Source organism: Lissotriton helveticus, chromosome 3_1 (genome assembly GCF_964261635.1).
Source record: "Lissotriton helveticus chromosome 3_1, aLisHel1.1, whole genome shotgun sequence".
Lineage (NCBI taxonomy): Eukaryota > Metazoa > Chordata > Amphibia > Caudata > Salamandridae > Lissotriton > Lissotriton helveticus.
The window spans coordinates 1495861347-1495883446 of record NC_136061.1 but is presented as its reverse complement, the minus strand read 5'-3'; the positions used below and the strand labels follow the sequence as shown (position 1 = coordinate 1495883446).

General features: G+C 43.9%; 1 protein-coding gene across 2 annotated transcripts in view; it reads right to left on the bottom strand.

The window, feature by feature from the left end:
* Positions 1-22100, bottom strand: part of LOC144825012 (nicotinamide N-methyltransferase-like) — a 231243-nt gene that overhangs the window by 197269 nt on the left and 11874 nt on the right. The window contains exon 2 of one of the 2 annotated variants that reach the window (XM_078683925.1): positions 14048-14234. In XM_078683925.1, the coding sequence (XP_078540051.1) occupies positions 14048-14234 (187 nt within the window). The remainder of the gene's footprint in view (positions 1-14047; positions 14235-22100) is intronic. The other variant, XM_078683927.1, reaches the window with a different exon arrangement.

Sequence of the window (22100 nt, the reverse complement as noted above, 5' to 3'; positions counted from 1 at the left end):
CGCGATGTTGTACTACTCATAAATGCAATTATCTCAGGTTACTCAACTCAGAAATTTCATTGAGACCGGTGAAAGCAGTGTTGAATTTCATTATCAGAAAGGCCTCTTTCAGGGCCAATTGAAGGTCAGGGTCCCCTCCTGCACCTTCAGTGATTTTTATTGATGTTAGGATAGTCCACTTGAAGTCATTGGGACCATGATTACCTTCTGTGAAATGGGAAACTAATGGAGCTATCAGCACCTTGTTCTTGACCCTGGAGCGATGTTGGATAATCCGATGTCGCACTTCCTGTGTTGTTTTGCCAATGTAGATTTTTTGACACGGGCACACAATTGCATATATAACATATTTGGATTTGCAATTTGTAAACTGATCGTGTTTCCTGAACCTTGTGCCATCCGTGAACAATGTGCCTTCAACTGTGTTGTTACATACTGAACACGTTCCACATTTATGATGCCCTATGACTGAACTGAGACCGAATAGCGTACTTTGGGCCCCTTTTTTCACTGGAGGTCGTGTCGAGGTGATTTGTTGCCCTATGCTGCGTTTTTTTTTAAGAACGAACAGAGGTTTTCCAATGTTGGGGATAGCGTCTTCCACTAGATGCCAATGGTTTCGGATAATTTTCTGCACTGGTTGTGTATGAGGACCGAGCTTGGAAACGCACACAATGCGTTCAGTTGGTGATTTCTGCTTCTTCTCCAAAGATGTTCCCTTGGGGTCCAGCGTGCTCTTTTTATAGAGTGCTTGACAAGTTTGCGCGGATATCCTCTTTCGTGTAACTTTTGGCATAAGGCCATCCCGTGTGTCTCAAAATCTTCTGCCCTAGAGCAGTTCCACCTTACCCTCAGGAATTGTCCAAGGGGAGGTTGTTTTTGAGATTTCTTGGATGGTAACTCCGATAATGTAATGCATTGTTTGTGTTGTTTTTTTTTAGATACAAGGAGGATATTAGTCCATCAGGAGTAGATCTTATTTCCACATCCAAAAAGGATAACGATTTGCAGTCATAGGTCAAGCTGAATTTGATGTCTGGGCTGCGGTTGTTCAACCATACATAGAATTCTTCCAAGGTCATTGCTGATCCTTCCCAAATGCAATATGAGGTCCGTCGGTACTCTGTGGGGGCGTTTTTTTTTATCAAGGTACAACTCGATTGCTTCCAGTCCATCTTGTTGAGGGATTTGCGTATATAAAGATGCTACATCCATTGTCACGAGGATCTGAGTTGCAGGGTCAAATTGAAATCCTTCAACTTTATTGATGAATTCCATAGTATCCCGTAAGTGTGATGGTACTTCGGGTAGAAATGGTTTCGGGAAGACATCAACAAATTTGGACACCAGTTCTAGTATGGAATTGCACCCTGAGACGATAGGTCGTCCGGGCGGTACAGAAGCATTCTTATGGACTTTCGGTAGAAAGTACAAATGGGGTGTTCGTGGGTGCTTTTTTATCAGATATTCAGCTTCCTTTGGCCCCAAAATACCGATGCCCTTGGCTTCATTCACAATGGATGTTATTTCCTGTAAGATTTGGACAGTGGGGTCTTGGGCGATCAGTCGGTACCATTCCAAGTTATACACATGATTGGAACCTTCCGCTCTGTATTGATCTTTTGACCATAGGACCACCACTCATCCTTTGTCTGCTAGCCGAATGATGGTGTCCCGTTGGTTCTTCAAGACACTGATAGCCTCCTTAGGTTGTCGTGTGATGTTCGAAGGCACAAAGGAGCGTTTCTTCTTAAAGATGTTTAGTGCTGATAACACTGCATGTTCAAAAGTCATTATGTCTTTGGGCATATTATGATTCGGAGGACAGAAGGATGACAGTTCAAGAAATTGTCTATAAAGTGCTAGCCTGTTCATCTTCTTAGACAATCATTAAGCGGCAAAGAGGCGTACACTACAATTACCAAGTGCCCCAGGGAGCTAGAAGACGCTTTCTAATACAATCCGTACGCACTCGTTCACCTTACGTATTGCGTGGCGGCGCCGGTTGCTGAAGCTGTCGGCAGGTCGGCGTTCTGGAATGGAAACGGATGAACTGAGAAGCGCCGAAAAAGTAAGCAAACTCGCCTGCACAACATCACGCCCCAATACGGTAAGGCATAGTAGGCTTGCAGTTTAGCGCCAGGAGCACAATTTTTTGTACATTATAGATTCAGATACACGCACTGAAGAACTGCCACACGATATAACAATCAAGAAGTCTACTCGATTGGATCCTATTAAGAGAGAAGTCCGGAGGTATGTGCGAACACAATCAATGTTTATCTTTATCGGAAATAGCTGGCACACATAGAACTTTCGACTAAATATGTAATATTACTGGTTGCAGGACCACGTTGCCCATAAGCCATCGCGCAGCGGGCCCCAAGCCATTGGTTTTTGAGGTATGGATAAGAGAACCAGACATGGATGTTCGGTCATGTTTGTTACTGCATAATGGAATACTGATGTGGTTCCTGGATGTATTTGCAGAGTGCCTTTTCTTCCCCACGAACTTCACGCAACTGGTTTGGGAAGATTTAAAGAATGACAGGTACATTTAGGTGGACTGAAATGGTGTTGCAGTCTGAGTTAGTGCAATTTGTTAAGTCTTTCCTTACACCAATTTTATATTTGTTTGTATGTCCCACAGTGAAGGCCAGTGTCCAGTCCAAGTCCTGAGGAGAACCCGAAAATAAAGTCCGGGTTCAAATCGCGTTGACCCTGTGCTGGAACACAATCTAGAAAGGGTGTCACAGGACTGCAATTCAGGATTTAGTTCCCTGTTACTAGACCCTTGTAAATACGAACTTCCAGCACATTCAAATAAGCAGGCCTACAGATGGGTGTGAATGGCCGCTTGTTTGTCTCTTTTTTGTTTTCTGTTACAAGGACTGGTGCCCCATGAAATGTATGGTTAAGAGGCATCTTTTTCTTCTCTCTTGTTTCGTTTATATATGGTGTTTCCATGAGTTTGCTTTATTCACACTGTTTGTAAAATGTTTATTTGTACTTTTGTGTCACATGTGAATGCTGCTATTTGAGTATTTTTATGTCAGGACATATCCAAATGTTTTGAAAAAATCATGAAATAAGTATAAAATTACTAAATGAAAAGTATGCCAGCTTAGGAGTATTTGCTAGGTGTGGTTACAATACATTACATCAATCTATCTGGCCATTTTGTTGTTGTTGAATCAAACAGACGATCAAGCATGTAATACGTTGAGTTCCAACGTGTTGCCACCTCCTGGATGAGTGCTTTGACTGGCCTGTTATATTCACGTTGAATGATCCTCAGCTGCTTCCGAGCTTTAAAAGAATGGCTAAAATGAGTGCATATTCTTCGGCAGATGGTCAGTAAGGCGCTGACTATGGTTTTTTTTTCAGAAAGTCTTGAACTATAATGTTTATGCAGTGAGTCAAACACGGAAACCTGAAATAGGAACCAAGGTTCATGGCGTTAAGTACATTACTGCCATTATCTGTTGCAACAAAACCAATACTAAGCCCTCTTGGGCTCAGCCATTCAAAAACCTTGCTGCGAAACTCTTCCAAAATGTTTACAGCAGTATCTTTAACCCCCACAAAAGAGACCCACTGTGCAGTGATGCACATGTAATCTGTGGCTTGGCAACTGGTCACATGTGGATATTGTGAACAGCACTCTGCTGCAAAGCTTGTCCAACCAATTCCAGCATATCATGAGATAGTGCCAGAACAGCAATTCTTGCGAAATAGGACCAGCTGGGGGCCTTCCATTTAGGGCAGATGGCTGACACAAATTCAAGGAAACCCACCTCTTCCGCAAATGAAAAAGGGAGAAGGTCCAGTGCTAACATTTTAGCCAGCTTCGCATTGTACAACTGTTCCGTTGGGTAGTTGTGTTGGAACTGCCCCTCCAACCTAAGCATGCTCTGAATGGTAGGCTGGATTACTTTCCTTTGTGGTGATGTTGTTTTCATTAACCCACTTAGGCTCAACTTTGCAGTTTGTCTCATTGCAGTACTCGGTCACCTTGGTGTCTCAGCCTGACTCTGAGCATGGCTCTTACTGCGGTGCCACTCAGATGTTACTGAGGATGATGTGGGCGGTACCACTACACTACTGGGGACATGGCTAGAAATGCCTCCCTCTTCTTCACCTTTCACCGCAATAATATCGCCCCCTTATTCTTCATGCCCAATTTCAATGGGTTGAGTTTTTATACTTTGTTTTAAGTGTAGTAGGTGATTCTCCCACACGATAGTGTGGTGTATTCTGAGATGACTTGCTTGGCCTCCGGTACCGTAGTTTGTACCAAGCTTACTGCGCCGAACACCTGTGTGACAAATTGAGCAAATAGCAACGTTCTCCTCCTTGGCGCTAACAGAAAAGAAGTCCCAAACTGGGGAGGAGAACTTTCTGGCACTGCTGGATGTGCCACTTTCAATACCAGATGAACTGGAGGGTGTGCTTGGAATGTGACTCTGTGCAGCTACACTGTGACTTTTACTACCACTACCTACTGAGATGGTTGAGCTGGATGTAGTAGGTCCCTGCCGGGCCTTTGAAAATATTGCAGCTGGAGGTCCTGGTGGTGTAACCTGTGTTGGTGGTATCCGTGCTACATCCCGCTCAGTAGCAGTCTTTCTGGATAGGGTGAGAATGTTGGTCTCCATCCCCTTTGGGGCAGGAGTGATGTGCATGATGACTGGCTCGTCTTCATCAACATCATCCGACTCTTCTACATCTACCTCCATAACTCTAAGTTTTTCTGGAACCTTCCTTTTCAGAAGCATTGCTTTGTGGCGTGCATCACTCTCTGACTGAGCTGGTGGCTGCCAAGTGGCATCATGATCATCAGAAGTGGGGCTTGAAGAAGAAGTTGATGGGCTAAGCCTCCTTTTCCTTGCTGATGGTCTGGAAGACAATAGATCTTCCGAAACAGTGGTTTGCTCCACTTTGTCTGCAGGAAGCTCGATTTCCTGAAATGCCCCTACTTCAGGAGCAACAACTACTATGGGCTGTTCTTGCGGCTGCTGCTGTTCTTGCGGCTGCTGATGTTGTTGCGGCTGCTGCTGTTGTTGTTGCGGCTGCTGCTGTTGTTGTTGCGGCTGCTGCTGTTGTTGTTGCGGCTGCTGCTGTTGTTGTTGCGGCTGCTGCTGTTGTTGCAGCTGCTGTTGTTGTTGAGGCTGCTGCTGTTGTTGTTGCGGCTGCTGCTGTTGTTGTTGCAGCTGCACACTTATCTGCTGAGTTTCCGCCTGCGTTGATTGTTTATTACTTTGCGATAATGACATTTCAACATCGCTGCTTGTTAGTAGACTGGCTACCTCTGCGACACTCAAGGGTTTAGGCATAGGTTAGTTGGGTTGGACCGCAGGTGCGGAGGTGCTGCTCCTAGCTTGGTTCCCGGACAACGCTGCTGCAAGCGTAACTTTTTTGGTCCCAAAAAAACATTGGCCGGCACACCAGTCGTGGTTAATGGCACTTCCTTTTTCTGTCCCTTCTTCTCACCGGCAACCTTCTTGGTACTGGACCTGGTACCTTTCTTTGGGGTCATTTTTTTAAGATGTCAGGCAGGACGCAGATGCACAACAAGTTGTGGTTACACGTGAACGTGATGCGCAGCAGAACTTCTGTCTGGCAGGTAGTACAACGGGTGATGATTATGACACCTCCTCCTCTGGCTTTTTGTGCACCTAAAAGCAAATAAGCCAGGAGAATAACATCAGTGAAATGTTGCATTTGTTGTTATGGTTCAGTTATTACTGTACTAGTGTAAACAAAATATATAGTCTATCCATTTCTGAGACTTTGTCAACACGGGCTATGTTATACTACTGTGTACACACACTACACTCTCAGGAAGGATAGGAAAGAGTACAAGAGCCACCAAAATAACAATGTAATGGAAGTGTGGTGGACCCTATTTGCCATTAAATTATTTGAGCATCACATCATTTATGGAGCTGCTGCTGGCAAAAGGGGTGATGGATGGAAGCAGTAAGCTAAAAGGAAAACCACGCAGGACTATATGGCAAAAGCAGGACACTAATAACTCCCACCACAAAACTAGGCCACCAGCCAAATGGACGCTCACAAATCACAAGCAACAAGCAGGGGGCCTGGGAAACACCAGGAGCTGCCAAAAGACCTATAAAAGCCAGGCAAAGGATGCACAAAGCACACTGCTCTGCCTTTTTAATGCAACAAAATGCAAATATGAAAATTCACAGGCCCCAAAAAGGTCTCCAGGGTGCACACCAACACACACCAAACACACACACCAAAGGCATGTCTTTAAGACGCCCAGCACCAGAAAGCCCTAATGGCAGACAAGGCCAGACAAGCTTACAGGCCTCGGCTTCAAAATGGCCACCAGTCACATGGCCAGGCCCAACATCAGAAAGCCCATCCCAAAAAAACACACTTGCCAACTCAATCCACTGCCAATCATGCCCTAAATGATGTCTAAATTCGACAGACCACACATAAACACTTGATTAATAAAGCTGTGGCTACCTGCTCTGAGCCTACTGGATGAAAGCAGGCCATTTGGCAGACAAGGCCAGACAAGCTTGCAGGCCTAGGCATAAAAATGGCCACCAGCCACATGGCCAGGCCCAACATCAGAAAGCCCAACCCAAAAAAACACACTTCCCAACTCATTCCAATGCCATCCATGCCCTAAATGATGTCTAAATTCAACAGACCTCCCAGAAACACTTGATTAATAAAGCTGTGGCTACCTGCTCTGAGCCTACTGGATTAAAGCAGGCCTGTTGGCAGACAAGGCCAGACAAGCTTGCAGGCCTAGGCTTCAAAATGGCCACCATCCACATGGCCAGGCCCAACATCATAAAGCCCACCCCAAAAAAACACACTTCCCAACTCAATCCAATGCCATCCATGCCCTAAACGATGTCTAAATTCAACAGCCCACACAGAAAGACTTGTTTAATGCAACTGTAGCCACCTGCTCTGAACCTACCGGATGAAAGCAGGCCTGTTGGCAGACAAGGCCAGACAAGCTTGCAGGCCTAAGCTTCAAAATGGCCACCAGCCACATGGCCAGGCCCAACAACAGAAAGCCCACCCCCCAAAATTCACATTTCCCAACTCAATCCAATGCCATCCATGCCCTAAATGATGTCTAAATTCAACAGACCACACAGAAACACTGCTTTAATACAGCTGTGGCTATCTGCTCTGAACCTACTGGATGAAAGCAGGTCTGTTGGCAGACAAGGTCAGACAAGCTTGCAGGCATAGGCTTCTAAATGGCCATCAGCCAAATGGCCAGGCCCAACAACAGAAAGCCCACATAAAAAAATCATTTTCCAACTCAATCCAATTCCATCCATGCCCTAATTGATGCTTGAAAATGAAATACATTCAAAAAACACCAAAGGTGCAGTTGCTTCATCATGCACCCACCCATGAGGCCATGACTAGCTGTGACCCTACTGACTACTACTACCCACAATATTTAAAAAAAAAAAAAGGAATTATAGTGACCAAAATTAAATTGCAGTTGCAACAACTGCAATACCCCCAATCAAACAGACACAACAACCACTTACTTGTAAAATATCCAGTTCAAAAATCCTCAAATCCAATGGCAATGATGCAGCAGACAAAAAGAGTGATCTTTCTAGCTCAAAATTCAAAGGCAGAATGAGCAGGAGATGGACAAAGCACTGGGAGGAGCCTGCTGGACGGGAACAGGAAGTTGGAGATTCTGTGGCACTTCCTCCCTCTCCCCCATTTTAAAAAAGGACTCCTTGCACAAAAAAGGACAGCCAAATGTCAATCTGAAGAGTTTTTCTCATCCAAATCATCATTTGCAGAAGGTATTATGCTGCTAGAGCTGATATTCTTCTCCAAAGTGAAAATGTTACATGTTCAAGTTCTCGAGCTTCACATTAGTTCCGCCGGATGTCGATGGCACGTCCAAAATGACGTGTTCGTAGTCTCTCGCTCCATGTCGCGTTGGATATGACGTGTTTGGGTTCTCTCACTCCTTGTCGCGTTTGATGTGACGTGTTTGCGCCTCACGCTCTCACTCGCGGTGGAGAATGATGTGTTCGGGTTCTCTCGCTCCTTGTCGAGGTCGATATGACTTGTTCGTGTCCTCACGCTCTCGCGGTGGAGAATGACGTGTTCGAGATCTCATACTCTCGCGGTGCATGATCTCAAGACGAATGACGTGTTTGTGGGCGCGAGATAGCACAAAATGGCTACCAACAATCTAACATCTCGTGGAGCACGCAACCGGATCGCGAAAACTTGTCGGCGAATGCGGGGATCCTGGAAAGGCGATCGCGCGCGAGAGAACGTATTTTTATAGCGCGAGCATGAAAAAAAATTCCGGTACACTGCGGATCGCGGAATTTTTTACATTTTCGCGCTCTCCGCAGAAAGCGAAAATGTCAAATTATCGCAATTTCTGCGAGCGGAACGGAATTTCACGCCCAGGGTTAGCCGAGATCAAGTGAAAACATTATTTCATTTAGATAATCCCCAAAAGCTGTATGAGGGAAATGGACATGATCAGTTCCATCATCAGACATTAATCCACATATGTTTCCCTCAGTATATGGGCACAATGCAGAATTGAAATCCCCACCCCCAATAAAACAAACATCTTTAGCAATATCATTCTGAGCATTATTCATATCGCTCCGTAATTTTCTCAGAACCTCCATTGACCGATCTTTAGGAATGTTGTTATAAAAATTCCGAAAATCTATACAATGTATTAGGTCCACAGTAAACATCACAATCTGATAATAAATATCTGAAATCTTTAGTTCGATTTGTTTGATATTAACTCAGTTGGATACATATGTACACAGGCCACCCTTATTTCTCCCATGGACAGATGATATTGCTGGTGTGTGAAATGTTTTGCATCCATTGATATGCATACTGTTTTCCACCCATGTTTCTTGATGACACTGGGGCATCAGAATCGGCCCGTTTGCGAACGGGAAAAGGCCTTTTGTGATGTATCGTCCCAAAACAGCATCGCAAATTAGAGAATTGCAAAATGTTGCCATTACATTTAAAGGATCACAAATTGCGATTCCTTAAATGCGATGTAGAAAGCACTTAAGCAGTGCAAATTTGGCATAAGAAATCGCAAATTCCCACCAACTGACAGTTGATGGTAATTTGCAAATTCTTTAAAAAGAGCAAAGTGCCATGTGCCACACATACATGCCCTTAGGGCATGTTTGTGCGCCACATGTCCACACATACATATTTCAGGAGTGCAACAGGGTGTCCTTTTGACACCCTGGCACCCTTGAAATTGCATTCTCAATTTGCGATTCTCTAATTGCGAATCAGAAATAGAGAATGTCTTCCCATTCATTCCTATGGACCTCCTAGCCATAGGAATGAATGGTAAGGTATTCCTTAATTTCAATTCGCAATTTGCGAATCGCAATTAAGAAATGCCAAGGAATCGCATGAATATTTGCACATTTTTTATTACATCCCGTTTTGCCATTCTCAAATAGCGATTCTCTAAAAATCGCTATTTGGGAATTGCAATAACGGTTTTTGATACATATGCCCCATAGTATGTTGAAGTCCTCTACATAATCTAACCATGAGGGATTAATAAATTTGGAGCGCAAAGCTGCCATGTTCCAAAGTAGTACAGAGCAGATGTTTGTCCTGCTATTATCCTCATTACTCACTTTGCTTATTACTAAGAGGAGTCTTTATGGTTAGTGGTTCTTCTGGGAAAACCATTATACCCAGTGTGCAAGCTGAGGGATGTACAGGTGTAACTAGGTTAATGTTTGTTACCAGAGGTGTTATCAAATTAGGATCAAGAGGCAGGGTAACAGATGTCAAGTATAAATGAGCGTCCCAGGGTTCAGCAGCGTGTGTGGCTGTTGCATTTAGTCAGTCTACTTCCTCTGATGTGGGCAGGGTGGCAAAATGATTATATAGAGTGACATTATAAGTGTGATCAGTATTTTTTGTAAGGATCCCCCCTTTGTATTCTAGTGTAAGGTACTTTTGACGGTTGGTAGAAGAATCACAGAGGGACTATGTTAATACCAGAAGTCGTTATAAATTGGTTTGCTGCTCTGGTCAAAATCACTCTAATTAATTGTGGAGAATTAAATGTCAGTACCACACAATCACCCTGGAGCGTTTTATGATCTCTGCCAATCCAGATGATCCTTCTTGCCATTTTAAACTCAGCGAATAATGCCTCTATGAGCCCAGTTTTATTGCTCAACCAGAATAGCACTTTGCTTCTCAGAGCATCACAGCGTTCTATTGCCTGAGACGATAATCTCGGTACATTGGCCAGGACTATCGTGTAAGGTGTCGCTGCCGGCGGTAAGTCCAGCATACACAAATCTGATTGGGAGTTAATTAAAGGTGGGGGCAGGTTTGACTGGTTATAACTAGTGTCTAGTGTTACTGATGCCCTTAAATTTGTTCTTGTAGTGTTATTATCAGTAGTTGTGTTCGTATACAGTGGAAGTGAGCCCATAGTTGTCTTTACAGCGCCGGGAGGGTATGCAGCTGCCAATGTTGAGTTAGAATCGTTAGGACCTACTCCCAACTGATGTTGGTCAGTATGCAGGAATGTTTGCTCTCTAACTGGGCACATTGCAAGATTGGCCTTAGAGGAACATTGCTGATTTCCTAAATGCTTGTTTATAATATCTTCAATTGAGGCCACCCTCGTTGATACATTGTTCATGGCGTCCCTAATAAATGTATGTAGTTATTCAATTTTTTTCTGTTTACTTACTAAGGTCGCCCATATTATAATTAGAATATTAGTGAGGGACTGACCCCTCTTACTTACTTCGGATGTGCTACATTTCATCATGATTTAAAATATTTTTGGGGAGGTTACGGACTGACTACTATGTTTTTTAAAAAAAAATAAGCTTTTGAAGCCTCCGCAAGTTTTCTAGGGCGCTTCGAAGGGGGTTGAGGGTCACATTCCTGTTCGCTAATATATATATGATTTGACACATTTTGTACACATCCATTCAAGGGTTGTTGGTCTCCAGTAGCCTCAGACTGGTGTTCCTGAGAAACATTTCCAACGGGAGTTTCTGTACTGGGGGCCAACCTTCCCCCCATTTTACCCTGATTTAGTGTCTGCTCCACCAAGTTTTTTTGTTGTCTTTATAGCTCCCATCGCCCTTGTTAAATGGTTCATTAATGACTGCTGTGAACCCCCTGAGGACTTTGATAAACTTAAACTTACTGCCTTTCTTTTACCCATCTCTCGCACGTATTTATTAAATAACAAAAACTATGTAATACCGTGGATCTTGTATAGCTTGCCCCCTCGAGGTCAAAACATTACAAAACCCCATAGGTTCTAATCAATAAAGTGGAAGACACAGTGATAATTAGTGTCCTTATGCAGGGCAATTATAAGTCCAGTGCCACTGAGAATCGGGAATGATGTTTTTAGCCAAACTTGGTCCATATTGGGGCATGAAATACACAGTGTTATTCCAGTTTACTATATTTCTCCTCCACACGAGTACATATAGTCTATAAAGGATGGTCCAAGACAAATTACAAAGTTTTGTCAGAAAGAACAATGAATAAATGGAGAGGTGTAGCTCACTGGTTAGAGGCGGCAGACCCGTAAGCAGAGAACGGCCCGGGACCAGGGTTCAATTCCCGACGCGGCAGGGTCTTGGACCAGGGTCAACGGACTCGATAATTCTCGCCTCAGTGCCTACTCTAACCAGGGAACACACTCGGTAACTCTGGGCATTAAGCTTGCCTCATCTCTACAACGGCCCCCACAGACGCTGGGGATGCCTGGTTTCACCCTGGAGATACCCAGAAAGGGACCATCTCACAGGGAAAACCAGGACGGGTTTCCCAGCGGTCTACAGCGCCAGGACACTCGGGTAGAGTAACAGTGCGCTTTACAAGTATCCCACATTTACATAAATAAGGGATTCACCCCTGTGCTCTTAATGTCTCAATGTCCCAGAGAAAACTGGTCAGAGTGGTGGCCCAGCCTGAGCTCGTCAGGGTTGCGGGAGTGCTGAGATTAATTTCTGGAGTTTCTGCACCTCTAGTTTAGCCCCTCCTCACAGGGCCAGCGAGGAGCCGTGATAAAGTGCGCAGTGCTCGTTTCAGGGCCTGTAGGCAAAGCAGAGACGTTTTAAGCCATGGGCACAGTGGGCTCTGGCCCAGGGCCCCAGCCTTTCTAGGGGCCCCGTCATTAACCTTTAAGGTGAGTCCCAGACAGACAAATGACGCAAAAATGATGGGGCCACCTTCACAATATGAGAAGGTCTCCAATATCTCATAAATATTCACAGGCTTTGCACTGAATTGAGGCCTCTTGAAGGACTGGGATCCCCTTAAAAGTTTGAGGGCCAGCAGAGAGGATTGTCAATGACCAGACCATAGTCGCTTAGGGCTTAAAATAGCTGAAAATGGATAATAAATTCACAGTTGATCCGAGCTGGGGTCTCAAATTACAGTTGGCCCGGGGACTCCAAAATCCTTAAGACATCCCTGAGGCATTGTGCAGAGTGCTAGATCTTCTGCGCTGCAGGATTGCTGAAATGGAGATATGGCTTTCTTCCACCTCTACCACGGCATGGCCCCTCCTCGCAGGGCAAGCAGGGGTCCGTGATAAAGTGCGGGTGTGTACTGCTCGGTCCGGGGTCCATAGGCAAAGTGCAAGGTGCTCAATCTTCCTTCTAAAGAGTTTTCTTTGGCAAATCTGGTTTGTAATACTTTGGTTCCTCTTTAAGGTCAGTCACCACATGGCAGGACCAAGGGTGGTGGTCCTGCCTCTTCCTCTTGATGATGAGGGCAGGACGGGCCCGCTCTTGGCCCAGGCTTGGCCCGGGTGCGGCCCGCGCCGCAGGAGGCAACTAGTGCTTGCGGCGCGGGAGTGCTGCTTGGCTCCCCCTCCTCCTTGTAGCAATGGTCCCTAGGACACCGAGTCCCTCGATTTCAGGCAGGCAGTGCACAAATCAGAAAAGCGTCCTATTCCAAACAAAACCTTTGGTCTATAGGTATTTGAATGCCCCTGTTTTGTGAAACTGTTTGCAAATGGGTGAAGATTATTTTTTATTGATTGTCATAATATCATCTGTATTTTGCATTATTGTATGTGTAGCAGTACTGTGAATGTGTACATTTTTCTTTACACAATATACTCTCAAGTAATTCCCAATTATTGGCTTACCCATTGTTCACAAAGTTTTCCATTTTTTCTATGCTCATGAGCTGTTCTGTTGCCATATTCTCTGGTGTGACTGCTTGTTGGTGCAGGTCATTCTCAAGCATTTTGTACGTGTATGCATACCTTTCACTAGTTGTAAATAACCCTAGACAAAATACACTTTCCTTATGAAATGCTTGCTGGTTTTCATGCAGAAGCCCAATCTGTATACAATTTAGCAGTCTTTGCTGTTTTTGCAGTTTTCACTGTAAATACAGGACCTTCATAAAAAAAGTATAAATACCAAGAAGTAGTGCACTGGACATTTAAAAAAACTCCTAAATTCCACAACTAAGTTAACCTATTAAAAGAGATGTACTCTCATCTACTTCACTACCTTCACAGCGTAGTGGACGAGAATGATTTGTCCCCCACACACAATACTCGAAGGATTTTTGTTCTAGAAAATTAATTCATAATGTGAACAAAGAGATTCTTGGTGGGTTTTTTCAGACACTGTAACGTCAGGGTACACAGTGCGCTTACCTCATAGTGTCAAATTTAAAGCACTTGTCCCCGTTAGGCATATATCAGTGTGGGAGAAATACCTTCCCCAGGTGTAACCCCATTCTGCTAGTGGGGTACCATTTTTATCACAAGAAGTGTGAAAATGTTGGGTGATAAGAATTTTATGGATGCACACAGATTTAACATTGTGGACAAAAAAAGTAATGAGAGCATAATATCGTAGTGCCTCAAACATCAATGAAAGGCTCAATACTTGAAAGAAAAGCCTCAGTATCAAAGCCTTTAAGTGCTCCTAAAAAACATAATTGTAAGGCACAAATACAATTCACATTAAAATCTTACCTGTCTTTTTCAAGTTCACATGGAACTATAATCCCAGGCTCCTTATCCAACCATTGATTGATACCTTTCAGACTAGCGCCCACAAAATCTACTATGATGATTTTGTTGAAGTATTCACATGCTGGTAAAAGCGAAGATAGTAATAAAGCTCCACCATACTTGATCAGGATATCTCCTTTCACTTCTCCTGGTCAACAGTAAATGCAACAGAATTAATATATTGCAGTCTTACCTTTAATATTTAAATGAATGTTCCTAATGTGACAAAGCCAGAAAGGTATCCTTTATTGCAAAAATAGTAGGCACAATTGGCAATGCTATAATCACATAAGAAGGAGCAAAACAAAATTGCTTCTAATCTTTATTTAGCTGTCTTTCAAGATTTTTGAAAATAGTTTATTCTGTCACTGCATTTATTAATTAACTTGTGAATCCTGTGAAAATCAACATAGCCTTGAAAAGGATCGTCTAATTTCAATAATGTTCTTATATAGGCTAAAGCTCGGTATAGCATCAATGTTAACATTTAAAACAAGCAAAATAATTTAACATGCAACTTCTCTTTTACACTGTAATATAGCAGTGTGATCTGTTTTACATACTGTGGGTTCTATGGGTAATGTTGGTTTTCTTGTTCTAGAATTTTCTTGTTGGTGTATGCTTTTAAAGGCGACTGACAATGATTCAGTGGACTGACCCTATATTCCTTAGGATCTGGAAATTTACACAGTATACAATTCTTTCAGATTTCTTAAGAACGTTTTTCAAATACAACTGGAGAGTCTGGATTAGTCCTCTCAGTGTCATTACATGAAACAATTTGGGGGCATATTAACAAGCGGCAGCGATAATTATCGCTGGCCGCGCTTAGCGAGAAAATAGTTATCGCCGGCTATCGCAGAAAATTATTGCCATGCTAGCGCTGTATTAACAACGCATAGCACAATACTGATAATTTCCCAGTGATAGCGGTGTTTTCCATGGAACATCACTGGTTTTCCAGCAATGTTCCATGGAAAACGGCGATAACCTTGCTGATATGACCCTGTGATGGTATCAGCATAATCCACCCCCAATGATAAGTATAGCTAAGTCTGCATTTTAGCAGACATTAGTGTTTGGCGAAAGCAACGCTCCAAAAACTAACATCTGCTAAAATGCGTGGGCAGCCTTGTAAATATCGCGATGTAAACATCAACGATATATACAAGGTTGTACAGCCCAGTGACGCCAACTTTGCATCTCATTAGAGATGCAAAGGGAGGCGTTGGGTAAAAGGGTGCTAACATGCACTAATACATGTTATCACCCTCTTGTAAATAGGGAGATATTTTTACCTCAGCTTTTTTGGCTTTAAAAGCCAAAAAAGCAGAGGTATGGCCCTTGTTAATATGCCCCTTAGACTCTATGGGCTTGATTCACAAAGATAAACTTAGACCTGAAGTTTAAGTTTAGACCAATAGTCTAACTGTCCACCTGAAGTCTAACTTTACACCTGAAGTCTAACTTTAGATCTCAAGTCTAAGTTTTGACCTAACGTCTAACTTTAGACCTGTAGTCTAACCTTAGACTTCAAGTTTAAACTTAGGGCCCGATTCACAAAGGTAAAGTTAGACCAAAAGTCTACCTATACAACTTTTCGAGTTTACAAAAGTAAGTAACTACTAGTAACTTTACTACTAGTAAGGTACTAGTAGTAAAGTTACTAGTAATAACTTACCTTTTTAAATACCGAAAAGAAGTAAAGTTAGACTTTTGGGCAAAGTTTACCTTTGTGAATTAGACCCATACTTTTTAGTTTCTGCTAAATGGTGAAACACACTTTTTAACCATATCTCTAGACACATGTTAATATACACCTACAAAGTAGAAAGTAACAAGTGATGCGGCTCAGTTTTAGTGGTGGCTCACAAATATTGTGAAAACTGAGGTCCCAATTCACAAAGGTAAACGGAAACGAAAGTCTAACTTTATGACTTTCGGTATTCACAACGGGCATTTACGAGTAGTAAAGTTAGACTTTTGTTTCAGTTTAAATTAACTTTTGCTTTTTAGTGTAACTGAGACAAAAAGTCTAGTCTGAGTTAAACTTAAGACCAACACTTAAGTTAAACTGAGACAAAAGTCTAACTTTACTACTTGTAAATGCCCTTTGTGAATACCAAAAGTCATAAAGATAGACTTTTGACTCAGTTTACGTTTGTGCATCGGGCCCTGTATGTCTCAGTTTGTCTCATTTTCTGACATTGAGAGGACTAGTTCAGCCTCTCCAATAAGATTTTTAAAATATTCTAAATTAATCAGACTGAGTCGCTGTTATACATACTGTATAATTTGCAAAGTAATTACAAGCAGCAAACCAGCCTTTCTTGTAGACAAGCTCAACATTTCTGGTTGGTTCACGGCACAGCCACAGCAAGGACATCATTATACTGCAAACTAAGAAATGTTAAAATGACAAAAGCAAAACAACATGCTTTTTCCATCTGTGCACTCAGGATCTGGAACAATATCCCTGTATGCATCATTACGCCCCCAACGCTGCTCAAATATAGGAAAGTGATTAAGACCCACCTATTTAGAAGAACACTACAATGCAATCTATTAACTGCTCACAGCTCAGCTTCATCTCCTAATACTCAATGACCTTAAGTTTCCCCTTGACCATAAAATGCACTCTGCTGTCCTTTGGCTAGCTTCGCACAATAGAAATAACAGATAGGGGTCTGTTTCAGCCCTGCTCATCACCACAGGGGAGCCCGTTGAGCCTGTGTGCCTGCTATCCCCACCGCCACTGCAACAGCTCTCGTCATCGCTGCTGGGAGGTAGGAAACTACATCTCCCAGCGTGCCTTGCGGCAGGGACGCTGCGCCTGAGGGCAGGATGCGCCAGGAGGCACCTTAAAAATGCTCAGGGCTCCAACAGTGAGGTTCCGTGAAAATCGTCACGACGTTTTGGGCATCGCCGAATATGGACGAGTGTGGTATCTATGAACCGTAAATGACGAGTTTAGTAAGTGTACGCGGTATCGCCATGCTACTCAGAAGAATTCATCTAATTTACAGGTTTTTACCAATGAGCCCTCGGGTTCCATTTTAGATACGGCATCCATTTTGTTTCTTGCCCTCACGTAGTCAGCGAACAGGCAACTGCCCGCATCGTGACCCTCTGCTCCCAAGCTTTACGGTGGAAGTATATTCCTTTCATGCGTCTTTTATGAGTAGGGGGGGACACTGCTAAAGCAGTTGCCTCTGCCCGGAGGTGATCCTGGCGTGCCGGTCTATTGTTTCAGCCTTGCACGTGCTGGGATCAAGCCCTTTTAAGCCACGATTACGCATCCAATATTATCCTCACACTCTCTCCTCCCTGTTGTCTGATTTTCCCTGCAGCTGTTCTTGTCTCTTTCTCTTGCTTATTTACAACTCAAGTGGAATGTACCTAATGGTGGGAAGATGTGCTTTTACAGTTGGAACTGGTGATGTTAATGTAATTATGTTCCGGAGCTCTGAATACATGAAAGCGATCCTTTGAATTTTACTGTGGGAACTGAGCTGTAACCTTTTGCTTACATATTGTGCAATGACAAGATCTTGTATAAAAGAGAGCGACACACAAATGCAATTCGAAGCAGACTCTTGGAACCTACACTCTGTTGTACTTCTCATGACTTTTGCATCCCTGCAGTAATAAACACTGATCTTTGACGCCGAAGGAAGTCTCCCGTGTCTCTGTCTTTAGTGCGCCAGAACAGGTATCCCACGAAGGTTTTAGGTGTTGTTCCCTGGCACCGCTGGGCCTTAAATAGCCCAGTCCTTCAGTTGGCGCCCAACGCGGGGCGACATCGGCGGTACCGGTCCAAAGCCTGACGATTGTGAGGAACTTCGTGTGAAATCTCCGAGGAAAAGGTGCACCCCGCTTCATCGATCCTGTTGTCGAAATAAGTGGTCCGAAGATTTTTCCCGCGAAGATTCCCGCCTCCTGACGGCTGCGACGGACCGATGCCCTGACTGTCGACCTGTTTTCGACGCCTGGCGTAGACCTTTCGTACAGCGAGACGATAGACGGGCCTTCCTGGTGACGCCATTGAAGCTCTCAGTTAAGTATTTGTGGGTCGCTCCCAGTCCTTAGTTGTTGTTTCAGCTTGTTGAAGCTTTGTTGTTTGCATGGTTCCATTGCATTTGTGGTTCTTAGTTGTTGGTTCTTAGTTGTTATTTGACAGTTGCAATTGCCAAAAACCGAGGGTTTTGTCTTTCACGAAGATTCAGTACTTCGGTAACCCTTGAAGTTTGATACTAGGTTAGTGTGCACGATGCCTAGCCATAGTGGTATTCTTGGTTTCTTTAAATGTTGCAACAATGATTCCCGGTTGGAGGACTCGTGTCCGATACCTCCAGTTGGAACTCCGATATATGAGCTCTATAGTCGACATGGTGTGGGCCCTATTATATATAATAAATATTGGGTCCGTTACACGAAAAAAGATGGTGTCCTTAGTTGGCCACCGCACGGAAGTTTTGAACTTGCGATTTTAGATAATCTTGAAGCTAAATTGTTTAGAAAGAAAGCTAGGCCAGCTATGTTTGATTCCTTTCGGTTGTGGCGTAAAGAGGCCAAGCAGAAAGAAATCAAACAGCTTAAAAAGGATCGAAGAGAAGGGATCGTTCCGATAATGCAAGTTGTACAACAATGTCAGCGAGATAAAGAAGAAAAAGAAATAGAAGTTTCCACTAGACTACATCACATGAGGATAGACAAATGTTATCCGGTTTTACCAGCTAGTCAGGATAAGAAAGAAGAGGATTTAAAGGAGGATTCCTTGTTAGCGTATTTGATTAAATCGCCACCTCCTTATGCACAGGGTGCTACAGCCCCTGTAGTTCCTCCTGTAGTTCCGCCTGTTGTTCCTCCTGTTGTCCCTCCTGTTGTTCCGGCGGCTGCGGGTCAGCCCGGTGTTGGTCCTACGTTTGTCCCACCACCTGTCTCTATTCCTACTGCTCCTTTGCCTGTACCTTCTCAGCCTCTTGTCCCTGCCACCCCGACTACCTTGCCTGCTTCTGCTGTGTCGGCCGTCACTTCAAACGTTGTGGCTCCTGCTCTCCTTTCTCCTTCTGTTCGTAATCGTATCCCTAACACTGTTGCTACCCTTTATTCACCGCTTTCTGGTCAGTTATTTCCATCCGATACTTCTGAAACTCCCCAAAGACGGAGTCAGATCCCTAGTGGAAGGGAAAAAGAGACGTTAGTGACAATGGCACATAGGTGGATAAGACATCCTGCCAACTACCCTCCACGCATGTTTTTCGAGACGTTTTCTCAGTTTAATGAGCCTACACAGAGATTCGTGTTCGAAGAAATGTGTAACTTTTTGAGGGAAGAATGGTATAATAACAATTTAGATAACGTACCGCCCGATATGATTGAACTTCAGAGTCAATTTTTGAGCGGTATGATTGTAGGTGGAGATGTACGACGTGCCTTAGAGCGACTGTTAGCCCATAGGTCGACAGTGCCTTCTCGAGTGTCGTTTGATGACGACTCTGAGAATTGGAAAGTGGCTCCTGGTCAGTACCCTATGAGAGAGGTCCCGCCAGTGTGGATGCCAGGTGATCCTGGTGCTGCTCCCCCAGTTTTGCCACATTTTCAAAGAGTTTGGATACACCTCCCATGGAAGCGATCAGAAGTCTTACAGGTCAAACAGTCCTTGCCTGATCCACGCAAGAATCCGGCGGGTTACTATAAAGAGTTGTCTCAATTGGTAGATGCTACTATTATGAACATTGCCGACATCGACATGCTGTTCGGTAACGTTGTACCACAACCGGTTTGGGCGAAAATTCGTCAGGAAAATCATGCGCATGAGTTAGGCGGTGATTGGGCTGCACTAATAGCAGCTGATGGCCGACAAGTTGGTGGGGCTAAGCCTGAGCAGTTAATTACGGATCTACCTCAGAGAATAATTACACTTATGAAAACGCTCATGCCAGCGATGAGGGTGAACTGGGATAAATTATCAGCTTGTAAGCAAAAGAAAGACGAGAGTGTCTCGGACTTCTTTACTAGGTTCGAGGAAGCATTTATCGATCATAGTGGTCAGGATATGAGCACTGAGGGAGGTCAGCGGTTATTCGTTGATAAGTTCGTGTTAAATTTGTTACCTGAACTATGCAACAAATTGAAGAATTCAGAAAGTGCATGGGCTGTTTCAACCACTGCACAGATATTAGCAATGGCTCAATATTATGAGAATAGGGAAAAAGAAGAAAGTGATTGTGTAGATAAGAAAACGAAGGAGCTCAAAATGAAGGTTTTGTTGCAGCAAGCATATCCTCCACGTTCAAATCAAAATGATTCGCAACAGCAATATAGACCACAATCGCAATCCTCCAGAATACAGTCACGTCCTGACTCCTCTGACTTCAGATCTACGCTTGGGTATAACCAGTGTGCATATTGTAGAAGAGAGGGACATATAAAATATGATTGTCCGGCTTTACGTGATCGCCTTAATGGTGTATCGGCACGAGGGGGTTGTGGTGGTCCTCAACAATCATCTCGAGGTAGAGGTCGCGGTACCTTCCAAAATCAGACTGAGCGCCCTAATACGTCCTCGGACGCGATTAATTGTTTTGACCAGCGAAATGTAAGGTCCGATAAATCAGCGCAGTATTATGCGGACGACTATTACGTTGAACATGAAACTGTTGTAAACGATCGTTACTAGGACAGCCACCGACAGAGAGAGGGAGTAGTATCAGTTCCGGTTGATCAAAGTGGGCCTTACGTCGCAGTTGCTTCATCTGGCGTAGTTGAGCCTTTTCTGTTAGACACTGGTGCGACGAAAAGTTCCATCATGCATTCGAAACTCCCTGGCGCACCTTTGTCCGGCTTAACAAATGTTTCCGTTGGATTCTCTGGCGCCCCTGTTAGCAATCCTGTCTCTAGCCCTTTACCCCGTACAATTGGCCCTCGTGAGCTGGAGGCTCCATTGATTCTATCTACTGGTTGTGGTGAGAATCTTCTGGGCTTGGATTTGTTAAAACGGTTATATGCGACATTGTATTGCTCTCCTGAAGGAGTGGAGCTTACATTAGGTTGAAGAGTAATCTCTCCTATGTACTTGTCGATCGATAAACTCCCGCCGGAATTGAGCTCCCTTCCTGCGTCTCTATGGGCCACAGGTCCCAATGACGAGGGACTCTTGGACATCCCACCTTATATGATCAAGCTGAAACCCAATGTGCGATTGCCACGTATACCTCAGTATCGTATCTCCATTGAGGGAGAACGGGCGCTATTAACGATTGTGCACGATCTGATCGAAAAGGACGTCGTTGAAGAAACTCGGGGAAATGTGTGTAATAGTCCTGTGTTACCCATTTTAAAACGAACTGATCCATCTAAACCTCCTGTGTACCGTTTCATAATCGATTTGAGAGAAGTAAATAAAATCGTGATTCCACAGTTCCCCGTGGTCCCTGATATCACGACTTTGTTGACCCTGATTCCAGCATCTGCCTCCTGGTTCACGGTGATCGACCTAAAGAATGCTTTCTTTAGTATCCCGATTGCTGAGGAAAGCAGAGACCTATTCGGATTCTCATTAGGTGGTCGCAGTTTTAGACTGAAACGTGCACCACAGGGCTATTGTGAGAGTCCGTCTATCTACAATCAAGCCCTTAAAAGTCAACTTGATTCATTTGTATTACCGGCAGGCGCAGCCTTGATTCAGTATGTTGACGACCTGTTGGTAGCTGCTGATACCGAAGATATTTGTAGAACTGCTACAGTATCGTTGTTGCGGCACTTATGTGATTTACATCACAAGGTGTCACCTTCCAAGCTGCAATATTGTTGCCAAGAAGTAACCTACTTAGGTCACTTATTGTCAAAAGAAGGGAGAAGGTTGACCCCAGAGAGAATTGCAGCGATTACCCGAATGACTGTGCCAAAAACTCAGAGAGATGTACGTGCCTTTCTAGGTATCACGTCATACTGCAGACAATGGATCCCAAATTTTTCACTATTGGCGAAACCATTGTTAGCTCTCACCTGC